This window comes from Osmerus eperlanus, chromosome 13, assembly GCF_963692335.1.
Source record: "Osmerus eperlanus chromosome 13, fOsmEpe2.1, whole genome shotgun sequence".
Lineage (NCBI taxonomy): Eukaryota > Metazoa > Chordata > Actinopteri > Osmeriformes > Osmeridae > Osmerus > Osmerus eperlanus.
The window spans coordinates 12,340,956-12,364,227 of NC_085030.1; the positions used below are offsets into that span (position 1 = coordinate 12,340,956).

At 47.4% G+C, this 23,272-nt stretch overlaps 1 protein-coding gene across 1 annotated transcript in view; it reads right to left on the reverse strand.

The window, feature by feature from the left end:
* The window catches only part of aff2 (AF4/FMR2 family, member 2), a 93,245-nt gene that overhangs the window by 47,406 nt on the left and 22,567 nt on the right, over positions 1 to 23,272 (reverse strand). The window contains 5 exon segments of the mRNA XM_062476929.1: positions 27 to 46; positions 1,370 to 1,701; positions 1,703 to 2,133; positions 2,165 to 2,447; positions 7,947 to 8,067. Coding sequence (XP_062332913.1) covers positions 27 to 46; positions 1,370 to 1,701; positions 1,703 to 2,133; positions 2,165 to 2,447; positions 7,947 to 8,067 — 1,187 coding nt within the window.

The window sequence follows — 23,272 nt, forward strand, 5'->3', positions numbered from 1 at the left end:
TGTGACACTGGTGGAGAGGCAGGTACTGGTAGGGGCTGGAAGGGGGCTGATTGTTGGAGTAAGGCCGTACAGAAAATTAACTCCCACTGCAAATGAATCAGCGCAATGAGCAATTTATTGACCTAGCCTAATTGACCCTTCTGATTCATAGCAAAATGCTCTTTTGGATTAAATGCGTGAGGAAATCAAGAGAAGCAGAAGAATATGCTGATGGGGAAAGGAGGAGTTCCTCTTGAGGTAAGCGGGTCCAACACCGAACAAGCTGTCCGTAATGGTAACACAGTGCGACAGGACAGGACAATGTCTCTACAGTGGTAACCTGGGGAGCCTCTCACAGCTGTCCTGCTCGATGTGGTAATGCGCTTGTTCAGTGGTTGAGCGAAATGGCATCTCTTTCGATGGCCTGTCTGACTTTCTGTCTGCCCTGTCTGCTTGCCTATCTGCCTGTCTGTCTCTCTGTCTGGCCACTGTTGTGTGTGTTTTCGAACACACAGAGCTGAGATAACCTTTCAGAACACCGTGACTCAACTTCTGGGGTTGTCTGACCCCACCGATGGTTACCTAACAGGCTCTCAGCCCTCAGCTTTCACACGGAGTATAAACAAAAACACGCGCCATGTTCTTGGGATCTGTTGAAACACATTAATCACTGCTTGACTGATACATCGCCAAACCACCTTCAAAGCAGACACGGCATCAGGGTGGTTTCCACCGGAACATTCCCCTCCACAACGCGAGTGACGAGGTCGTTTTGGGGGGCTGCATTTATTCTCTGCTATTAATGGGATTGATATTTGGACTGCGAGTGAGATCAAAACCAACGGACATGTCAGATGTCTGCACTGGCAAGGCAGGGGAGTTAAATACAGGATCTGACAATTAATGTACTCTCTCTCTCTCTGTCTCTCTGTCTGTCTCTCCTGTCTCATTGATGTCAATGTGAGGCAGAGCCAGGGACTTAATGAGAAACAGACCTCAGAGAGAGAGACGGGGACTGAAAAAGGGGGGAGTGATGGAGAGAGAGAGAGAGAGAGAGAGAAGAGAGAGAGAGAGAGAGAAGAGAGAGAAGATAGAGATGAGAGAGAAGAGATGAGAAGAAGAGAGAGAGAGAGAACAGAGAGAGATGGAGGTGAAGAGAGATCGAGATTAAATAAGAGAGAGTTGAAGAGAGAAGAGAGCGAGTGAGTTCTTATCTGATGCAGCCTTGGTGCCAGATGACCTAACAAAGAGAACACATTCTAAATGGTCCACTGCACTTTAAACTGCACTTTAACACAAGCCAGGACTTTATACACTCTATGTTGCCAACTGCAATACTCTACAGAACGAAAAACGAAGAATGAAGCACATTGACTCCGGTGCAGCTCACCAAACCACCGCAGTTACGCACTGCAAGCCCAATGTCAACCAGCACGCAAAGAACCTGCCTAGCTTGCCGAACCAAAGCCAGTCTTTGTAGAAAACCAGGGGAGGAAAGCCACTTACCTCTCCTGTCTGGGTTAGGGTCAGCTTGGGCAGCTTGTTCTTGGAGCTGGCTGTGCTTGAACCGTAGGCTGGGTTTGTGTACCCGTCGCCCACCTCTAGGGGGGGCTTGAGCTCAGGTGAGTCGTTGGGCACCTGGTCCTGCCCGTCCATAGGGCGGACATAGGCGGTGGGCTTTTGTAAGGGAGCACTGGGCTTCACAGCCAGAGTCCCCGGAAGGTGGGTGTGGTTAACCACTTGCCGTGGGCGTGGGTCAGGCCGCTGGGCGTGCCAGGAGGGAAGTGGAGGCCAATGGGGACGAGGAGATGTGAGACCCCGCCTCCTGCTCAAACGGGGAGGATTTAAGGTGCTCCAGGACCAAGGAGGAGGAGCTGGGCTTGGTGGGCGGGGCATGTCTCCTGGGTAGGGAGGAGCTAGAGGAGGAAGAGGCGGGGCTGGAGTCTGCCTTGGTGCCAATCAGGCTGTCGGCCTGGATGCTGAACAGGTCCTCGTGTCTCTGGTTCTGGGTGTCCTGGACCTGGGGTTTTCCCCTGCAACCCCCCAGACCTAGCCCCTGGCCCTGGGCACCACTCGACCCGTGACCTCCCCTGCTCCCCTCGGACGACCGGGACTTCTTGGAGCTCTGGTGCCCTTGCGTGAGGCCACCAGACGAAGAGGAGGAGGAGGAGCTGGAGGAGGAGCTGGAGGAAGATGGGGGGAGGGGGCATGGATCCAGAGCTGGTGGAGGTGGTGTGGAGGCTCCCGCTTGCTGTGCCTGCTCTGCCCCCTCCTCTCTGGGCCTCGGGCTGGAAGAAGCCGGCCTGGTCGGCGGGGTTCCTCTCCGGGCCGGGGGTCTGGGGGACGGAGTTCTTGGGGATGCCAACGAGGTGGCTCTGGTTGGAGTGGCTGGTCAGGAGCTCCTTCATCTCGTCGTAGTTCCCCAAGGTGTTCTGCACTCGATTGGCAAGGGCATCGCCTTTGTTTGTCTAGAGAGACGGAGAGAGAGAAGGAGGGGAGGGGGGGGTGAGTGATAAAGATATTCCTAATTCCCTTGAACCTCCCACCAGAACGATCTTGTAATCTCACAATTCACACCGTGTAGTTTTATATGTTCTATGCCGCATTCATCTTCTCATTCTCTGTCAGAGGCAGACAGGGGATATGTTTGGATAAAACATATTTTCCACAACAAAAGTCCTTTGAATAATCATTTTCTTTCTGCTCAAACATCACAACTCACTTCAAAACTCTCGAAACGTAACCACCCATAAACTCCTTACAGCCCTTACAGCCTGCATTTTGTCACAACACACACTCACGACTATTATTTCCGTTTCTAAACTGCATTTAGCCGAATCTTTGATGTGTTGAGCGCAGCTCTAAGAAGCTAGTACAATTGCGCTAAAAGATGCATTATGCTAATATGCGTCGCTATGTAAACAGGAATTAGATGTGAAACGCATCGCTGTCTATTTGGAGAGACGGCAAATGAAGATTAATTCCGCTCGCACGATACAATGCGACCGCCGGGTTGTGCACGTCTGTGTGTGTGTGTGTGTGTGTGTGTATGCGTGTGCACTTGGTACACGGTTGTAATTAGGTTACTCAAAGGCAACAGAGGAAAGTGAGATAAATATGTAGAGCGGAGTTTATGCCTCCCATTAGACAAGGACATTCGTGTGTGATGAAATACATACAAACATACAGCCAGGGGCATCCCCTCGCAAGGGGCTTGTTCTGAATGACCTTTGTTACAATCTGTAGCCTATAACCCTCTCGAAATGCAATATTTGTCAAGGTATCTGTTCTTGAGTTTGGGCTTGTGTTGCCTGTCAGCATCACTGTGCTGCTGACACACTGGATGTCCATGTTAATGGGCAGTAAAGGTGCTGGATCTTCTACACTGAGCTAGCTCAGCTGTCCCCTACTGTGTCGGACAACAGTGTCTGTTTATCCTCATCAACATTAACAGCATCACAGTCGATAAACGATCAATGGTCAATGGCCCATGGAGTGTGTGTGTGTCTGTGTTTTAGTGAGTGCTAGAATGAATGTGTGTGTGTGTGTGTGGGTGAATAGTCAGGCTCCACTGCTCCACAGACAGGGATAATCTGCTGGGTGGTTACACTCTTGACCTCCAAATACCACTAGCATGTACACAATTCTGCTACCTGCTAGCCCTAACGTCTTAACCTCTGACCCCAGGGAACACCTCAGTAAAGTAGCCTATAAAGCCATAATAGCCTAGGGGATAGTTGTGTGGAGATCTATCACCTTAAAGCTTTTGCTAAATTGCTAATAGAGCAATTAACAGTTTTAAGGACAGCGAATGACATAGCAATGGAAATAGTACAGTGCATAATAAGTAGTGCTTCCAGACACGAGATAAGACTAGTCCACGACTCAGATGGAAAATTTCCATTTGATGAAAAACATCCACACCTCGTCTCTCAGTCAAACTTTTCCCCCCAAAACTCATTACTCTCTCTTATGTTTCCTACATCCTGAAAAGGTCTCCAACCCTGCTCCTGAATAGATACCCTCCAGAGCGGAGGCTTTCTGTTCAAACACTTATCCAACACACCGGATTCTAATAATTAACTGGTTCGGAAACCAAATCAGAATCTGAAAACCTACAGTGGGGTCGCTCACCAGGAAAGAGAGCTTTCTGGAGAAGCTTTCGCAGAGTCAAACACAGATCAAATACGCTCATCTTGCCAAAGCGTTTCATGTCGATTTCAACGAGCTTTCGCTATACTGTTGACCAAACCATTCCACCCAAATCATAAAATCACTGTTCTCCCAGCCCCGGCAACAACAGCAAGCGGTCGTTAGCATTACCATCACTGTTTGCAGTGAGGAGCCTCCATCTGGATTCACATGAGTAAGCCCACAGCACTGCATCATTTGAAATCAATAGAGCGCTAATGAGAGCAGAGTAAAGCAAGAATACGAGCGCACGTGAGGTTTCAAGATGTTGCTAGATGTACGCGTGAGGTTGCTACAGACAACCGTGTTTGGTTTTGACTGCACACACACATAGGGGAAAATGCACGCACGCACACACACTCAAACACACACGACACAAACATCCATGGATGTTCACAGGAACTCCGGCAAGCACATGTGTGTACACACTCACACACAGACTCGCGTGGCAAGTGCCCGCACACTCACACACAGAAGTGCGCACACACACACATACATATATGCAAGCATATACCCACCCCCAACCATACCCTGATAACATTTAGCGGACAGAGAGAGGGGAGACAGGAAAGAAAGAGATACTGTAAGGAGGACAGATCCTCACTCCCATTGTCTCTCCTGTCCTCCTCCACCAGAGAGAGAGAGCGAGCGAGAGAGACAGAGAAAGAGCGAGGGAAAGTTAATGTTTGAATAAATTAATCTCCCCTTCTCTATCTCCTCGAATCTGCCTCTCCCTCATGAATTAAACATACGACAGCTGAAGAGGAACACAAAACACATTTGTGGAATACCATTTGGAGGAAGGAAAAAGGGGAGGGGATGAGGAAGGTGGAGAGCAGACACACGGGGGGGAAGAGGAAGGTGGAGAGCAGACACACGGGGGGGGGAAGGAGTGGAGGGTAGAACTTGGCCGCTGTTTCCCCGTTGACATTGTAAGGTCTTGACTCAGCATAGAAAGAGAAGGGGAGGGGGGGGGGGGGCAGGAGAAGGGGAGAGGAGGATGAGGGATGGATGGGAAAGAACGGCTGAGGAGGCCGATAGAGATAATGTTTGCCTAGAGGGGTGGAAGGCCTAGGAGAGGAGAGGAGCAGAGCATTGAAAGGGAGAGAGGAGAGAGAGGAGAGGATAGGAAATGAATGGAGGAGAGGGGAGGGGAGGGGAGGAGAGCAAAGGGGGAGGAGAGAATAGGAGAAGAGAGGGGGCAGGGAAGGGAGAAGGAGAGAAGCAGGTTGGCTGCGGACCAACTCCCTGACCTTGGCAGGGGATTTTGAGGCTTTTAAACAGCGTGGCTCTCCCAGAGGCCTGTCCACCTGGAGCTGCAGGTCCTAAGGGGACGCTGCTGCACATCCACTGGTGACAGAGCGCTCTCTGGAGCAGCGCTGTGTGGACCAGCGCTCTGGGTGTGCGCTCTTTGTATGTGAGCATGCCTGCCTCCAAGTCAGGGTGCATATATTTGTTTCAGAGAGCGTAGGTGTGTGTGTGAAATTGTTAGTCTCTGTGTGTGTGTACTCTGCGTTTGAGCTGAGGGCTAAGGGTCCAGGGAGGCCTTGCAGAGCTGGGGTGTCTCTCTAGATGCCTGAATGAAGCGGTGGGGAGGAGAGCTCAAGTCAATCACTCCCAAATAGCTGTTAACAGCACAGCTCCATTAGACAGGATTAAACTGGGGGATTAACTAATGGAGACTTGAGATGTGGAGGAAACTACAAACAGTAGTTAAACACCGCAAAGGAGAAACATGGAAGGGAGGGAGGGGACGTAGAGGAGAGGAGAGAGGAGGAGAGAGGAGGAGAGGAGAGAAGGAGAGGGGAGGAGAGGAGCAGAGAGGAGAGAGGATGAGAGGAGAGAAGGAGAGGGGAGGAGAGGAGCAGAGAGGAGAGAGGATGAGAGGAGAGAAGGAGAGGAGAGGAGGAGAGAGAAGGAGAGAAGATGAGAGGAGAGAAGATGAGAGGAGAAGAGGAAGAGCTGCTGTCTAAAAGAAAAGTGCATGTGTTTTCCCCCCCAAACTGGCATCTTAGTGAAGTGACTTGTGTGTGACAGGGCTAATTAGCCTTCAAAGAGCACTGTCACTAGCCCTTCCTGCTGCTTCAGAGAGAAGAGATGGACAGGTTCCCAACCTTCTATCCTTAAAACGCACGCACACACACACGCACACGCACACACACCATTTACGGCCTGTTTGAAAGCTATTCACAAGGATATCAAGGCTGTTGAGTGGAGCTTTCCACCACAATAATGGCTTTAACCAATCACATGTGATGAGGAATTAGCCGTGTCCATTTTAATCTCTTCTAAATGACCAATCAAGGTTGAGGACAGAGAAAATAAACCAGGAACACAGCAGGACAAGACAAATTCATCACACAGACATGCGGACACACACACACTCGAAAACATGTGGTGGACAGATTGGGGTAATGTATGTAATTTTACACACAATATGTCCATGATGTAGCATTTGTATCTCAATTAAGGGAACTGATGGTGATTGTGATCAACTCCCAGAGAACATTCTAGTCATTTGTATTCTTTTCTACACGCTACTCAGATGTTCTGTTCCTGAAAGGCCGTGCACAAAGAAAACAAACCCACACGTGCATGCACGTGCACGCACACACGTGCACACACGTGCACGCACACCCTTCTCACCCCCTCCTCTGGAACCATGTGTCACCAGACCACAGCTAGTATCAAATACATGTGTCACATGCTACTCTGTTGTGTAGGAGACAACCGGGACCAAGACTCACTAGCACGTCTGTGACTCACACACACACAGAGAGAGATGGGGGGGAGAGAGAGAGAGAGAGAGAGAGAGAGGGGAGAGAGAGAGAGAAAGAGAGAGAGAGGGGAGATAGAGAGGGGGAGATAGAGAGAGAGAGAGAGAGAGCGGGGAGATAGAGAGGGGCAGAGAGGGGGGGGAGAGGGGAGAGAGAGAGAGGGGGAGAGAGAGAGAGAGAGAGAGAGAGAGAGAGAGAGAGAGAGAGAGAGAGAGAGAGAGAGAGAGAGAGAGAGAGAGAGAGAGAGAGAGAGAGAGAGAGAGAATATCGTCCACACAGCTTTTTGTCAGTCACGTGCATATCTGTACTGTACTCACCCTAGAGCCCAGGGCAGGATCTCAGCAAATTATATAGGATACACAAACACGCTCACACACACTCACGCACGAGGCTACCATTCACCAATCCATCTTCATCAAACTCCAGTTACACGCTTTATAATATCATGATACTCTCTTGGAGTAACAATACATAAAATATATAAGTTTATCAACATGATATCACTCCAGATAAATAAGGGTTGAATGAACACAATCTGGTATTTAAGACAACGCATATGATGTGTAGTCAGATATCTTCAGTGGATTTGACAAGCAGTAACAGTCCATATGGACCAAGCATAGACCAATCTGCTGGTAGCCTTTATATGGAATACTGTTTCTATACACACAGTACCGGTAAGCCATCTGTGTGCGCGCGTGCTTGTGTGTGTGTGTGTGTGATACCTCACACATCAACAGATTCGTCTGGCAGAAGGGGGTGACTTTGTGTAACAGCTTCATCACATATGATTACATCTACCCTCCCCTCAAATGTTTTCAAAACCACACACATCCCCCCTCCCCTCAGCCCATCTCCACCCCCAGCCTCACCAGAATGCCCTCCCAGCCTCAACACACACACACCTACCCCTCTTTCACACACACACACACACACACACACACACACACACAACAGCACTCCCTCTCACGCAAAACACACACACATGTCATACCACACCTTGTAGGGCTCTCCAAACAGGTTGAAGCCAGTGGAGAAGAGGTCCTCGTCCTGTTGCACTTCCTGTGTCCTCCTCTCCCACTCTCTCTTCTTCAGAGCGCTGCGGTCCGGCTCAAAATGGCTGCCGACGCCACGTCCACGGGAACATGGGGAAGGAGAGAGAGAGGACACGTCAAGTTACCGCGTTTTGCAAAAACGTGACGGGATTCCGGCGGCAGACAGGACATAGGGAGAGGACAGAGGAAGAAGGGGTCTCTAGAGTCTGTTGTCATGTCGACGCAATCTCTGCTTTTTCCACGTAAATGTGTGTTTACATTTCTAAACATAGAGGATGAAGTTAGTACTGTTTATGCAAGAATACAGTCACTTTCAAGTGAACTTCTGAGGCAGAACTAGGAGAGGGGACAGAGACAGAGAGTCAGAGAGGGAGACACATCCAGAGGTTGACAGACTGACAGAATGATTCCAGCTGGCACCCAAGAGACAGTCAAAGCTTTCTCTCCCTGAAAGAATGAGGAGCAAAGCCCAAATCTGTCTAATGGGCCAAGGCTGACGCTAAGCAGATGATGCCTTCACATGCAACACACACACACACACTCTTTGAGAGAAAAAGGAACTGTCACCTACGTATGAATATATGACACACCAGGCTGATTGCTGGTCTAACACAGCCAGCCAAGGAATGTTTATCCCGCAAGCAGTATTTTTGCCGATTCAAATAGACACTTCTATCGTTTACCCTTCAGTCATAGACAGGTCTACTTAGACCCGTCAAACCTTATTTGCATTAGTACACAAACAAAATCCACACAAAACACCCAACACAATCAAACAAGGAAAACCAGGACAAAAACTGCCACCGCAACTGCTAAGAAGTAGATTCACAATTCTGGTAGAATCCGTCCGGGATCGCCTGGAGCTCGTGTGAGGATAGGGAGCAGTGTCAGTAATAGATGGGGAGAGGACGAAGAGAAGAAAGAATCAGTTTGTCTCCAGCCTGCCCTCTCTTTCGCCCTCTCCCCCCCCCCGTTCCATGCCTGGCACTCCTTGTCCAAAACATTTAATCCATCAGCAAATACATCTGGATAGGGAGACCTGGGGGAGAGAGGGAGACAAGGCCTCGGTCTCCTAATGGTAAGAAGAACCGCAAAAAGGGAGTGGGGGAGTGGAGAAAAGGAGGAGAGATTGACGGGAGAGGGGCTGTCGGTAATGACAGCAAGATGTCAGTTATCTTTACACTGCCGCCGCCAACACACCTGCCAGTGAGCCCCGACACTCCGATAGATCAAATTTACAGCTGTCACTGTGGTGCCTGTGTGTGTTTGTGTGTGTGTGTGTGTGTGTGTGTGTGTGTGTGTGCGAGTGAGTCAGAGGAGCGAGCGTGAGTGTCATAGCAGCCCCCTGGCTCAGCAGCTCTGTAGGAGATGGAGCTGTAGTGCGGGGCCAGAGCAGGTAATTAACACAGAGCTATCAGACTAGAGAGGCACGTGTGTGTATGTGCTTTATGTGTGGGGGTGCGAATGTGTGTGTGTTTTGTGTGGAAGTATAGGCGCATACGTGTGTGTGTACTTTTTTATAAATTCCCTACAAGCAGTGGCTCCAGTAGTAACATATATTACGCCGCACACGGCACTCCATCTGTATAGTTATTTTTCACTCCTATGGGATATAGGATGAGATTTTTTCCTCAAATTACTTTTGCTGCTTATTCAGCCCATGGTCATAACAGCAGAGAAAGCAAGAGGAGGTTTACAGCGATGATGATGATGATGATGATGATGGTGATGGTGATGATGATGTTCAGGGTAAAAATGTGACATTGGCAGTATTTTCTCTTCTCCTCTCTCTCTCGTTATTATTATTTTTTTCCCACTTGTCCTCCCCAGGCAGTTTGGGTCCCACCCCCGCCCCCTCCCTCCCAACACAACATAGAAAAGCTAATATACTGATATCCAGGGTAAAGCCTGTGAATTTAATCTGGGCTGAGCTACGCTGCACTTGGAAGATAACCAAATACACCCAGGTTTTCTCCCTGCAACCCGCCACCCCTCCTACACACACTCTCCCTCCACGCATACTGCCTCTGTCCCGCAGCCCAGTGCACTGCTCGAGACACACATACGTCCACGCACACACAGAGAATGTATGGACCTGCACACACACAAGCACCTCCAGAGAGACAAACAGACAGACACACACATGAACACTCCTTCCCTTGCTCTCTCTCCCTCTCACACACACACACACACACACACACACCCGTGCACCCCAAATACCCTCCCGCTCAAAGTGACACCCGGTGCCATGTCTCCGTCCTTCTTGTGCAGCCTCCAAAAAAGAACGCCACTCGCCGATTTTCCGATGAAAGCGGCAATTATTTGTTTCAAGCGCCAACTAATTAAAACTACAGCAAACCGTTTAGGCTCTTGTTACAAATCATTCCACTGGTTTGTAATTAGACGGACCAGCTTATCTGCACTATTAGCGCTGGGCCAGGGAAGGTGGAGATCTGGTCTTCCATGGAGAGAGGGTGCTGATGAGGAAGGAGGGACTGGGGGGGATGTTAAGTGGAGGAAGCCTCCTGAGGTCACCAGATCTGAGGGAGAGACAAAGGCAGCATCTCGATAGGCTGTTGACATCTCCTCTTCTCTTTGTCTCATCTCCACTGCACCTACAACAAAGGTTTGCTGACGGCACGTGGCTCTTTATGCTTTATTGCACGACGTGACAAAGGTCTGGGAGAATGTACGGTCGCCCGAGTGCTTTTTTTGTTTGTTTCTTAGAATCCCACAAAAAAAACACAAAAAAAACGCAACGGCTGCGTGAAATTTCCAGGTGGGCGTCATTCCAAATGCTGCCTTCTTCGGCAGCCTGAGGTTCTGAATAGGAGGAGATGAGGGGAGGAAGGACAATAGCAGGGCGCCACTTGAGGCTATCGAGACTCACCCCGGAGACTGGAGAGAGATGGAGAAAGGGAGGAGGAGGAAGTGGGAGGGGGAGGTGAGGGGTAGTACGGGAGGAGAGCGAGGGGGAGGAGAGGAGGTGGATGGAGGAGGAGGGAGGGGGGTAGCAAGAGAAGAGGAGGGTGGGAGGATGGGAGGGAGGGAGGGAGGGAGGGAGGGAGGGAGGGAGGGAGAGAGGGAGGGAGGGAGGGAGGGGTGGTGGGGGATGAGGATGAGAAGGAAGAGGGGGATGGGAGAAGAACTGACAGGCGGCACACACAAAGCTTTGTTTGAAGTGCCAACCTTGGCACAGGGGAAATCCCCAATCCTACACGCCTAATTTTCTGATATGATTATCGCTCAATGACAATTCAAGACATCTGGGGAAAAATTACACTACTAAAAAACAAACAGCATTTCTAAAGTCAAAACCCTGCCATTCCAGACAGCATGCAACAAAGACAGATGAAGATACCTAGTGTGTCCATCTCCAATCAAATACATCCACCATTACACAACACAGTCAGTTGTCAAAGCTGGCACTGTACCTAGGTTGTAGTGTGCGCCTGTCTATAGACACAACAACATACTTCAAACATGTTTAGGCCTGTGACATGCTTCTCTCTTCCACGCGTGACAAGAATGAAACCCTTCTCTCCCCTCCCCAGCAGACACACCACACACAGTAATTGCCCTGTTGGATGTGTTTACCATTCTCAACCTTTTCCACTTTGCGGCCCACTTGCATAGCTCAAATATTTTCGCTGCCCCCCCAACAACACATCCGTTTACTTCATTCGCGCTTATCACACATGTTTAACAACACCACGGTTGTCTTTCACGGCAAAATGTATTTGAGCGATCAAAGAACACAAAGTGTCCATCAGCGCCACAGTAGGCACACATTGTAGAGAGAGGTAACCTGCTTAACTACAACCATTCCTATAGTTTCAGTGTTTCCCCTAGGTTTACAGCTTTGGGGGGCGGGGGGGGGGGTTGGCAACGGCGACCATGTAGAGACAGAAATGACATACCGTTGTGTAAATAAGATAAATAATATAAGGCCATTTAGTTTGTTTAATAAAAGTGCAAGCTATAGACCTGTTTTATAGGAAAGTTTTTTTTTTTTTTACTTGACCTTCCAGGGGTGGCGGGGGGGCCGTTGGGGGGGGCGGGGCGCTCCCCTAATATAATGGTAGGGGAAACACTGAGTTTCATATAACATAACATTAAATAGCAAACTGCTATATTGGCTATGCACACGACAGTGATAATTATTTCCGTGAAAAAAATAGGCCAGGTCTAGATCTTCCGGTGAACTATTGGCATTTCGGTCATGATGAATTAAAGGCAAAATATCATTTTAAAATTAGTAAGACTTCTTATAATAATTTACCAACAGTATATATACATATTTTTATATTTATTTTTCATATTTAATTTTTCATTGGTTTGGCGGCCCACCTGTATTATCCTAACGGACAACTAGTCGACTGTGGCCTACAGGTTGGGAATCGGGAGTATAATATAATGGCAAGAGACAGGACTATATGAAGAGAAGTCTAGTTCTCACATCTCTCCGTATCATTCATAAACACATCGACTGTTTGCGCTTCTTGATCTTATCACGGCAGACACATTCCAAATGTATTGTATGTTTAAGATGATTCGATAAAATACATGTTGACTTTCTGTGGGTTCCTGGTTATGAAACAAATAATTTCACCAAAACGTTATGTTGGATTTGGTTAAAGATGAAAATAAAATCAGACAAAGAAACGTTTTGACAAATATGTGACGGTTCAATAAAGACAAGAAAAACTGCTGTGATGGTGAGTTAGTGGCGATGAAACAAATGTATAGACAAGAAGAGAGTATTCACAGCTCTGAGTCAGTCACGGCGATGTGTGACGCAGGACTAAATCGTGTCAGTGCAGCGAACAGCTGTGTGCCAAGCCGGTGGTGCCACGCTAGCTGTACCAGCACAACCCGTGCCAGGCCAACCCATGCCAGGCTATCTCGTTGCCAGCATCAACACACACACAGAACCAGCTGTGCCACTCGGCCCCTGTGCCAGATCACCATTCTCCTCCGTTTGGGCACCATGTGCAGGCATCTGGACTCGCAGTTCCATGGCTGACACACACACACACTCATGCCCACATACACACACATGCACCCATGTGCTACAGTGATTCAATAGAACGGGATCCAATAGAATGAAGAAAGAATCGAAGAGAGGAGAACAAAATTGCTCATTCTTTCGGGAAAAGTGTCTGCTTCTTAAAGGGGAATAAAAAAGAACTCTGTTCTGCTCTGTTCTAGTCCTTTCAGACAAAGAGATCTCAAGAAAAAAGAAAGGAAAAAAGGAGGAAGAGCTTTTGTGTGTGGGCATTGCCAGGTTATCACCCTCTGCACTGACACCTCCTCCTTCTGAGGGGGTGGATGGGGGGGTGGATGAGGGGGTTCAGGACTACAAGGAGGCTGTTGTGTCAGCTGGAACCCTGTTTCTCTCTCCCTCCCTCTCTCTCTGACACACACACACACACACTCTCTCTCTCTCTCTTTCTCTTTCTTTCCTTGATAGCACAAAGAGGCCACAGCGAACACTGCCAAGATCAAACAGTCAAACCCTGCTACTCTATATCTAAAGCTTCACTTTTTTTCTTCTTTCTTTCTTTCCATCTTTCTTTCTTTTCTTCATTGTTCTTATTACCAGAGTGGATTTTATTATCCATTATTAGCTCCTTCTAGCTATATCAATTTCTCTCTCTTTCTCTGTCTCTGTCCTTCTTTCTCTCCCTCTGTCTCTCCTTCTCTGTTCGCTGACAATACGTGAGCGTGTGATTAAATGCCAGGGCCAATTAGACTGGCTGTCTGGGGCTGCTCTACATATGAAATGTCACATTATGCATATTTGAAGAAGAGCGAAGGCCCCGATATCCGAGTTTGACCCAATTTAGCCCCAATAACAGACCTAACCGTGCCCCAGCACATCATCATCTCCCTGTCCAGAACCCGCACACTCCCTGTCTGACGGTAAAAAAAGAAAAAAGAGAGCTTCCAACTAGATGTTTTGGTCTTGCCGTGATTACTTAACGTTAAGATGTCCGTTCAGTGGAAACGTTATTTGCCTTTTATCTAAATGTTTCACATACTGGTTAATGAAATTGAAATCATGGTCATGATCATGACTTGCAAGCCTGTCATATTTCTTTTCAAGGGAGCAATTTGCCCACCCAATTTGGTGACCATTACGCTTAGTCATTCCACTTGAGTGGTTAGGGTTTGAGGTTTAGCCTACTATTGCAACAAAAAAAAAACATGCAACTGCATCTTCACTCTACTACACATGTTCCAACAAAACCCTTCCGCAAACCATTCAATAAAGAAGGCCTACAAGTGCATTTTTATAGTGTATGCCTTCCTCCATCACACAAGACCTTTCCTACCCAGGATTGAAAATGTATCTTGTTCAAAATAAGTACTATAACATTTTGGATGTAAATGGAAATACACAAGCATTTATAAGCTTCTTTTCTAAGACCAGTGCAAATCTGTAAATGTAACGATTTCACCAGTCCAATCATGAAGTCCCTGGTGAAAAAACGATAAGGGTTAGTAGAGATGCCATCTGCCATCTGGTTCTCTTTATTGAGCGACTGCCCCGGAACACTAATATTCTTTCCCAGGACATGAATTGTCCCGTTTTTTTGTGTGAAAATGTATTCCTAAATTAAAATTTCATAGTTTAGAATAAAACCTCATTTGGAATTTCCTTCGACTGCTATTCTACTTTCTTCCTGCTTATGTTCATACATCCAATGTTGTGTCCGTAAACTGATCCTAAAACACAGATTGGCCGTGTGTATACTTGTATTTGATTGGTAGCAGAAACACGAAAGCGTACTTAGCATCCACCGTCAGAGAGAGAGAGAGATGAGTGTGTGCGCACCTGAGGCGTGTGCATGCTTCTTTAGGTCAATGTGCGTGCCCATCAGTCCATATCAGAAGCGTTTGTTTCCTCTGTGTGAGAGCGACTGGTATGAATGTCATTTGACAGCTTGGTAGATGTTACCAAATGTAATCTCTACAGCGACACCAGCTGAGTAGCGACACTCATTAAAGTCATCTTAACAGCCTGATCGTATGGCTGCTGTGTTTAGTTGCAATTGATGTCGGCTACAGCTTCTAGTCCACACAATGCAGACAGTTGGAACTACCTAAAGAGTGTGTGTCTCTCAGAGTGTGTTTTCATTGGCAGTGAATACACACACACACACACACACACTGATACAGTAGTTTGCTCAAGTGTCTCTTTGTTGGAGGAAGTGTTCAAGTCTGTCAGTATGCTGTTTTGTTTTTATTGCAGTACACATACACACATACACCCACAAACTAATGATGTATGCACATTGCACATGTAGGTGTACACACATGCATTGCACTCTATGCTCTTATGCAAATAAACAGACAACTAAGAAAATCCACTCCTGTCTAGACACTACCTGGTGACATCATCAACCACAATCCTCACCCCCTACGCACACTTTACAAACACACACACACACACACACCACATACCCATGCACACACAGATATGGTCCAGTTGAATTTAGAAATAGGAAAAATATCTTTACATAAGTTGGGAGAAGATGAGAAATAGATGGAGGGGAAAGGAGTATGACACACACACACACTGCTAAACCAGTGTTGGGACACACACACACCAGTAGAGCTGGAGGGAAGTAGCTGTCTTTGATCTTCAGTCACACACAGACAAGAGATAATTGAACCGCTATATACCCTATGGTTCTATGGCACCCTATGCTTTCTCTCTCTCTCTCTCTCTCTCTCTCTCTCTCTCTCTCTCTCTCTCTCTCTCTCTCTCTCTCTCTCTCTCTCTCCTCTCTCTCTCTCTCTCTCTCTCTTCTCTCTCTCTCTCTCTTTTTTTTTTTGCTGCATAAGCGTTAATGCCGTTATAATTTCCTTTCACCAGCACATTTTTGTCGTGTTTTACTACGTGGCAATTACAGAAAACTGTAATTGATTCAAAATATACAATTTCCCTTCAATTATTTGATAACAGCTGACGTTTTTCTCCTTTTTTTCGGAGCATAGAATGTAATTGCCAAGAACTGGAATATCTATGAATGACATTTGTAATCCATACTGAGGCACGTAGATGGCTCCGCCTCCACTGTCGGTCACGTTGCCATCAGAACACAGATGTTGACGTAGGAAGAGTCATGCAAAGCCAGACTAGTTCCATCTTATTCGATATGGACGGTCCTGTTCAAGTCACCCTTCTGTGAACAAGTGGAAGTGGGGGAGAGCAGACTTTGTCATGTTTGTGAGTCCACAAAGACCCCATTCAGAGAACACAGCAAAGCAACAAGGGATTGGTTACTGGAGTGTGTGTTTGTTTTTGACAGAGAGGCTATGTGCGCGTGTGTGGAGCGAAACATTTTTTCTTTATCTACAAAGCAGATCAAGAACCCTAAGAGAGGCTTAGGGTGGTGATTCAAACAATGTGCTGTAAACGAAAAAAAGGTTGTGTTTGTGTCAAACAACTGCTTCAGAGATATGCAGGAGACATGCGATGTTTGTAGTTGTAGTACTTCGTTGACCCTTGTGTGTGTGTGTGTGTGTGTGACCTTACAGCCAAGGAGATGTTGATGCACTTTCATCAATCAGGCCCCCGTGAGCCCTCATATCATGTCTACCTCCCCTTCCTCTCCTTCTCACACACACCCAGTCACACATTACACACTCCTCTCTGTCCCAGTGTATAATATATCATGGGCTTCTGGCTGTCCGTGGCTGAATGTTCCTGCATTATGGAGGAGCGGAGTAATCAGGAGGCTTAAGAGAGGCAGAGGACAGGACGAGGAGGGCTGGGGCACCGGGGGAGAAGTTAGGAAGTATGCTGGAGAGGATCGGAGACTGAGGTGAGGGCTTGTGTGTGAGGGGCGGGGGGGGGGGTAGAGGGGGGGGGGGGTGGGGGGGGGGGGTAGGGGTGGGGGGGGTGGGGGGGGGGGGGGGGTAGGGACGTCCCTGGGAAGAGCTATCATGGGCAAGAAGACCAGAGGGCTAGAGAAGAGAGTAATATGCTGGGGAGGGTACTAGAGTGGACTAGAAGAAGTTGGACTGCTGAGGGGGATAGGGGGTGTTCATTGGGGAGAGATGGAAGGGACGAAAGGCAAGGTGGAGGACTGGAGGGGAGGTGGAGGGAGCATGGGGAGAGCTGGCCACTGGGACAGAGAGTGCTTGGGAGTATCCTCACGTCCTTAGGCCTCGCTGCCCCCCCCCCCCCACCCGCCGCCCCATATTCAGATCATCTGCTGTCTTTATATCTATCTCCCTCCCAACACTCTCTCGCTCACGTACACACAAACACACACACACTCCCGCACAGTCGCACACAGTGCGCCCACACTTGATGCAGAGTCACTTCCCATAACTTTTCCGCCAAACGATAGACAAGCCCGTAAAGAGGACACCTGCTCTCCTCTCCTCTCTCCAGTTAAACTGCTAACGACTCTCCACAGGAATAATTATGAAGTGGTGTTTGAGCGGGAGAGGGTTTGTGTTGATCTGTGTCCACCGACAAAAATGAGCAGACACACACACACACACAGGCACAAACATACTCGCACACCTGTAGGTTGGCAGGCTAATACCCTCTCAGGGTAAGAGGAAGGCCTTGATGGATGTGTGTATGTGTTTGTTTGTGTGTATGTGTAAATGTGTGTGCCTATGTGTGAGAGAGAGATAAAGAGGGGGGAGAGAGAGAGTGAGAGAGAGAGAGAGAGAGAGAGAGAGAGAGAGAGAGAGAGAGAGAGATGAGAGAGAGAGAGAGAGAGAGAGAGGAGAGAGAGAGAGAGAGAGAGAGAGAGAGTGGGAGTGTGTGTGTGTGTGTGTGAGAGAGAGAGAGAGAGAGAGAGAGAGAGAGAGAGAGAGAGAGAGAGAGAGAGAGAGAGAGAGAGAGAGAGAGAGAGAGAGAGAGAGAGAGAGAGAGAAAGAGCATGTGCGTTTGTGCCGATGTGTGCGTGTGTTTGTCTTCCAAGGAATAAGTACTCTGTCTCATCCTAATATGCAAACAAGTTCCAGACACGTAATCGGGAGAGCTAACAGCCAGTGGAGAGGTGACCTAAATCCCTCTGTAGCTGGTAAGTGTGTCTGGGATGGGATGGGACCACAATGCACACACACACACACACACATATGCAATCATGATAATTCTCAATGGTCTTCATATCTCATTTTTCTAATCCATCCCATCTCCCCTAGAGTACCCCCCCCCAACTTCCCCCTGTGGCCCTTGTCTCAACCCCAGCCCCCCCCCCCACCCTCCAGCCTCCCCCAGTGGCCCTTGTCTCAACCCCAGCCCCCACCCTCCAGCCTCCCCCAGTGGCCCTTGTCTCAGCCCCAGCCTCCCCCCTCCCCCTCCCCCCCCAGCCTCCCCCAGTGGCCCTTGTCTCAACCCCAGCCCCCACCCTCCAGCCTCCCCCAGTGGCCCTTGTCTCAGCCCCAGCCTCCCCCCTCCCCCTCCCCCCCCAGCCTCCCCCAGTGGCCCTTGTCTCAACCCCAGCCCCCCCCCCACCCTCCAGCCTCCCCCAGTGGCCCTTGTCTCAGCCCCAGCCTCCTCTTTGCTCCCTCTGCTCGCCCCCTCCAGACTCCTCTCCTTAGCCCCTAACAAGCCTCTCTAATGAATGTGATGGGAGTTAGCTCAATGTCACAGTCATTAATCCAGCCAGGGGTTGTTATAGTAGACCCTCGGAGAGTAGGTGAGAGAGAGAGGGTTGGAGGGAGGGAGAGAGGGAGGGAGGGATGTTGAAAAAAGAGACAGTGGGGGGGAGAGAGGCAGAGGGAGGAAGAGAGGAGAAAGGAAAGAGAGAGAGGGAGACGGGAAAAGGAAGAGAGGGAAAGGAAGGAAGAGAGGGAGCGGGGAAGAGAGAGAGAGACAGACACTGGACAGACCTCCACGGAGGAGCCTCGAATACCGGGCATTTTTTTAGGCTGACGGCCCTGCTGAACCAGCTCCAGGTCCAACACACTAGCCACCTCCAGGGAGCCCTGGAGACTGGTGGAGACCAGCTAGCTAACTAGCGCTCTGAGCAAGTCTCGGTCAGAACGTTTGTTTATAGAAAGGCTATATTTTCATACCGAGGTTTCCCCCCCATTTCTCCTGTGTGAAATCGAGTTGCTCTGGGAGTGATGAATCATGGATCTTTCCCTATCTGGTGAAAAACATACACACATGCCCGTTTATACACACACCCACCCACACACCCACCCACACACACACACACACACACACACACACACACACACACACAAGACTATGCAGTCGTAGTTGCAAACATACACGTCCTTTAGAAGCGTACACTCAAGTACGTATGTACGCACGCACGTACCGTTCCAGTTTTACCACGGCAATAAAATCACAAAACAAGAGGCAATTATAAACTTCAAAATGCATAGGTTTGGAAAAGACCGATGCCTGTTTCAACTGGATAGGCCCGTCGGTGAACCGGAGGACCCAGAGGCTGTCAGCTTGCATTAAGACTTTTATAGGCTGCACTACGCATTGCTGCAAGGACTGCCAGAGGTACACATTGGCAGTTAAGCTCTCTCTCTGGCCTCTTCTGTGATACAGTCCAAGCTGCCAAGAGCAGACTCATGCAGTCGCTACTCTCTATACCCGCCTCGCCGCGCAGGTCAACAGAGTGACATCGCCGTTGAGTATATCCGAAGAAGAAGAAAAAGGGTTCCGTTTGAATCGTCGAACTGAGGAGAAAAGTACAAACAGTACGGGTGTTGAGGTTGTGACCCCCCCCACGCCTGTTTGACTGTCGTGGGTTAGTCCTGCTGGCTTGGTTGGGTTTGTTGTTGAAGGATCACATCTTGAAAGCTCATGGGTCTTTCTCTCTCTTTCACTCCCTCTGCCTCCGTTTCTCCCTCTCAATCTTCCTGACAGCAGTCCTTTTCCACCTGCCTCGGCCAAGCTTCCCCTTCTCCCTGCATCCCTTCTTCCATCCATCCCTCCCTCCTTCCATCCATCCCTCCTTCCATCCATCCCTCCTTCCCTCTGTTCGACTGGCTCAGCAGAAGGCCTTTAAAAAATGCTCGCTCCAATTGATACCATGTGGGCTGGCGATACAAAGGTCCATTATATCTGGGAAGACATTCCTTAAACTACAAATTCATCAGCTTTTTGACTGGGGTTTGGCATCCCATCGGCAGTCAACAGGGAGCTTGATCCTGGCCTAACAGCATGACTTGGATTAATACTGACAGATATTTTATATACACAATGTTTATATCATGTCCTTATGAATGGGTTTTGAAGTCAAGTGTATTTTTGATTGCCGATAGTTTATAGCACTATTTCTTTACAATAATAATAATTACATCAGATTAAATGGCAGTTATAATAATGATTATGATATTACATATTTATGTATTTATTATATACACAGTCCTTAATCAAAAGGAAGATTTAACAACTGTATAACTTATGAAAAGATATATTCAGAACAGGATGATCTTGTCTAGGATTCCAAGATTAGTGAAAAATGAGGTTTCTTACCATAATCATTCGATGATCTCTAAATAATAAAGAATTAGCTCATAATTAAGATCTAGGAATGGATGACTAAGACTGAAAACCCTGGAGTTACAGCACAACCACTGAGACAGATGAAGAAATCTCCTCAAAGCCCACTGCCTGCCAGAGAAAGTGTCTGACAGAAATCTTTACACAGGAGACTATTGTGACATTTTTTACTACAAACAGGTCCAACTCAAATGTAGCGGTCCTCATTAATCAGGAGTTACTTAGGAAGGGCTTTCCAGTGTGCGGCTCCATTTCCAGAGCTGAAAGAAGTATTTTCCTTCCTCTGCCAAGGTCTTGACAAAGGTAGAAGTAAAACTCATCTGTTCTCTTCCATTTCATTATTTGTCCCTGGATCAGGGTGAGGACAAGGTGTGTGGCTTCATCACCCACAGTGGATTCCAACTTAAACCTTCCACTGTCTGTCTGAAATTATGATAGTTAAATGTGGAAATAACTGCCAGCTATTGCGTTATAATACGATCTTCTGCAGGTAGATACATTTGACCATCTCTACAGATAATTAGTTACCAGTTAAGGGGATGAAGGGGGGAGGGGGGGGCGGACTTTGTTTGAAAGAAAATAACACAAGCAGTGTAAATAACAACTCAGATTTTCCCCTCTGCCTCCTACTGCTGTTCTTGACTGTTGTCCAATTCATTAACCCTCAGCCTCTGCAAATAAAAACAGCTATCCGCCATTACTCTCAAACACACTGCTCAACTGGATTGTTTTATTGCATTATTAGCAACACGCCTCGTTGGCTGCCAGCGCTCCCTCTCCTGTTTCTTTTGTTTTCCTTCACTCCCACTTTCTTCGCCCTCTCACTCTCTTTCACTCTCTCTTTCTCTCTCCTGTATACACTTGGACAGTGGCTATGCCTAATTTTTGAGGATTCACCCAGCTTCCTTGCTGTCATATTTAGCACTCTCTGTCTCTCTTTATCACCTCTCTCCTCTCCCTCTCTCTCTAACCCCCCCCCCCCCTCATATACCCTGTGTGGCGGCCATTACCCAGAATACTCAACTGACACGGTAGCATGGGTAGAGGGCTGTGGGTCAGCAAACATGAGTGTGTGTGAGAATAGTTTAATAGTCCACACATGGAGCAGAGAGGGTGTGTGTGTGTGTGTGTGTGTGTGTGTGTGTGTGTGTGTGTGTGTGTGTGTGTGTGTGTGTGTGTGTGTGTGTGTGCAATGGAACCCATCGCTAGGGCCAAGCTAACAAACCCTTGCTCATACCGGGATACTTTGGACTCTTGTCTGGTGTTGGCAGAGGGAAGCAACCCCAGAGTGCTGAATGTAACACATGCCAACCACACAGCCTTGTAAACACAATATCACTCAGAGATCATTACAGTGTAACACTGTCTATCAGTCACCTCAACACTGATGCTCTTCCTGCAAACGGAAGGACTGCTACCTGTCCTGGCAGAATAGAGTAGAGTAGAATATAATACAGTGGAAAAGAATAGAGTAGAATAGAATACAGTAAAATAGAGTAGAGTAGAATAGAGTAGAATAGAGTAGAATAGAGTAGAATAGAGTAGAATATAATACAGTAGACTAGAATAGAGTACAGTAGAATACAATACAGTAGAATAGAGTAGAATAGAATAGAGTAGAATAGAGTAGAATAGAGTAGAATAGAGTACAGTAGAATAGAGTAGAATATAATACATTATAATACGGGTGGTTGAAATCAAGCATTCTGATTGGTTGAGAGTGAGTCACGGGGTGTGCTTTATTGAGCATAAAGTACTGTACGGTGTACAGGTGTTTACAGTACGCCTGTTTACATTTGCCTTAAAATGGAGCGTTCCATATTAGTGCGCACTCAAAATAACGGTTACATTTTTGGTTGTCATTGGTAATTTTCGTTGTCACTTGGTTGTCGTTGTCATTTTGTTGTCATTTCAAGATTAACAGTAAGCAAACATGTTTCATGTTAACTTGATCTTTTGGGGGGAAGAACTTTTGATGAGTGGTTATAACCACTCATCAAAAGTTCTTAGCCGAAGATGAGAGAGCAAGAGTGAGCAAGAGTGGTCGAAAGCGATGTCATCAGAGACGAAGGGGACATGAGAAACGTTTTCCATGAATGCACAATTAGTGGAAATATCCAAATCAATATAAGCAAACCGTAACATGTTTAGACCTAATGTTTAAAATAAATATTATTTTATTGAAAGTGTCCCATTGTCATTGTTGTTATTTTAAAGGCAGCTTTTATGAAATGAGAAAAGTCAATTGCGAGATCTAGCTAGCTAGCTAGGCTAACAAACGTGAAGTTCACAATGCTGTTTGTCCGTTGTATAGCAACAGCCACTGTTTACAGGGACTATTTTCTCTCGGCTACTGAAATGCTACACAATGTTTGTTGTCTATAACTATTTTGTGCTGAAAGGCAGCTTACTATTTATTTACTATTTATAATTTCGCTGGCAACCGTATTATAAAAGCAATAAGGTACTCGAGGCAGTACTTTATCGCCAATAAAGTACGTGTTCCAGGGTTTGCCTAACAACACCCTTGAACACGTACTTTATTGGCGATAAAGTACTGCCTCGAGTACCTTATTGCTTAAGTAGAATAGAGTAGAATAGAATATAGTACAATAGAATAGGGTAGAATAGAATACAGTAGAATAGAATAGAGTAGAAGAAAATAGAGTAGAATAGAATACAGTAGAATTGAATAGAGTAGAGTAGAATAAAGTAGATCAGAATACAGTAGAATAGAATAGAGTATAATATAATAGAGTAGA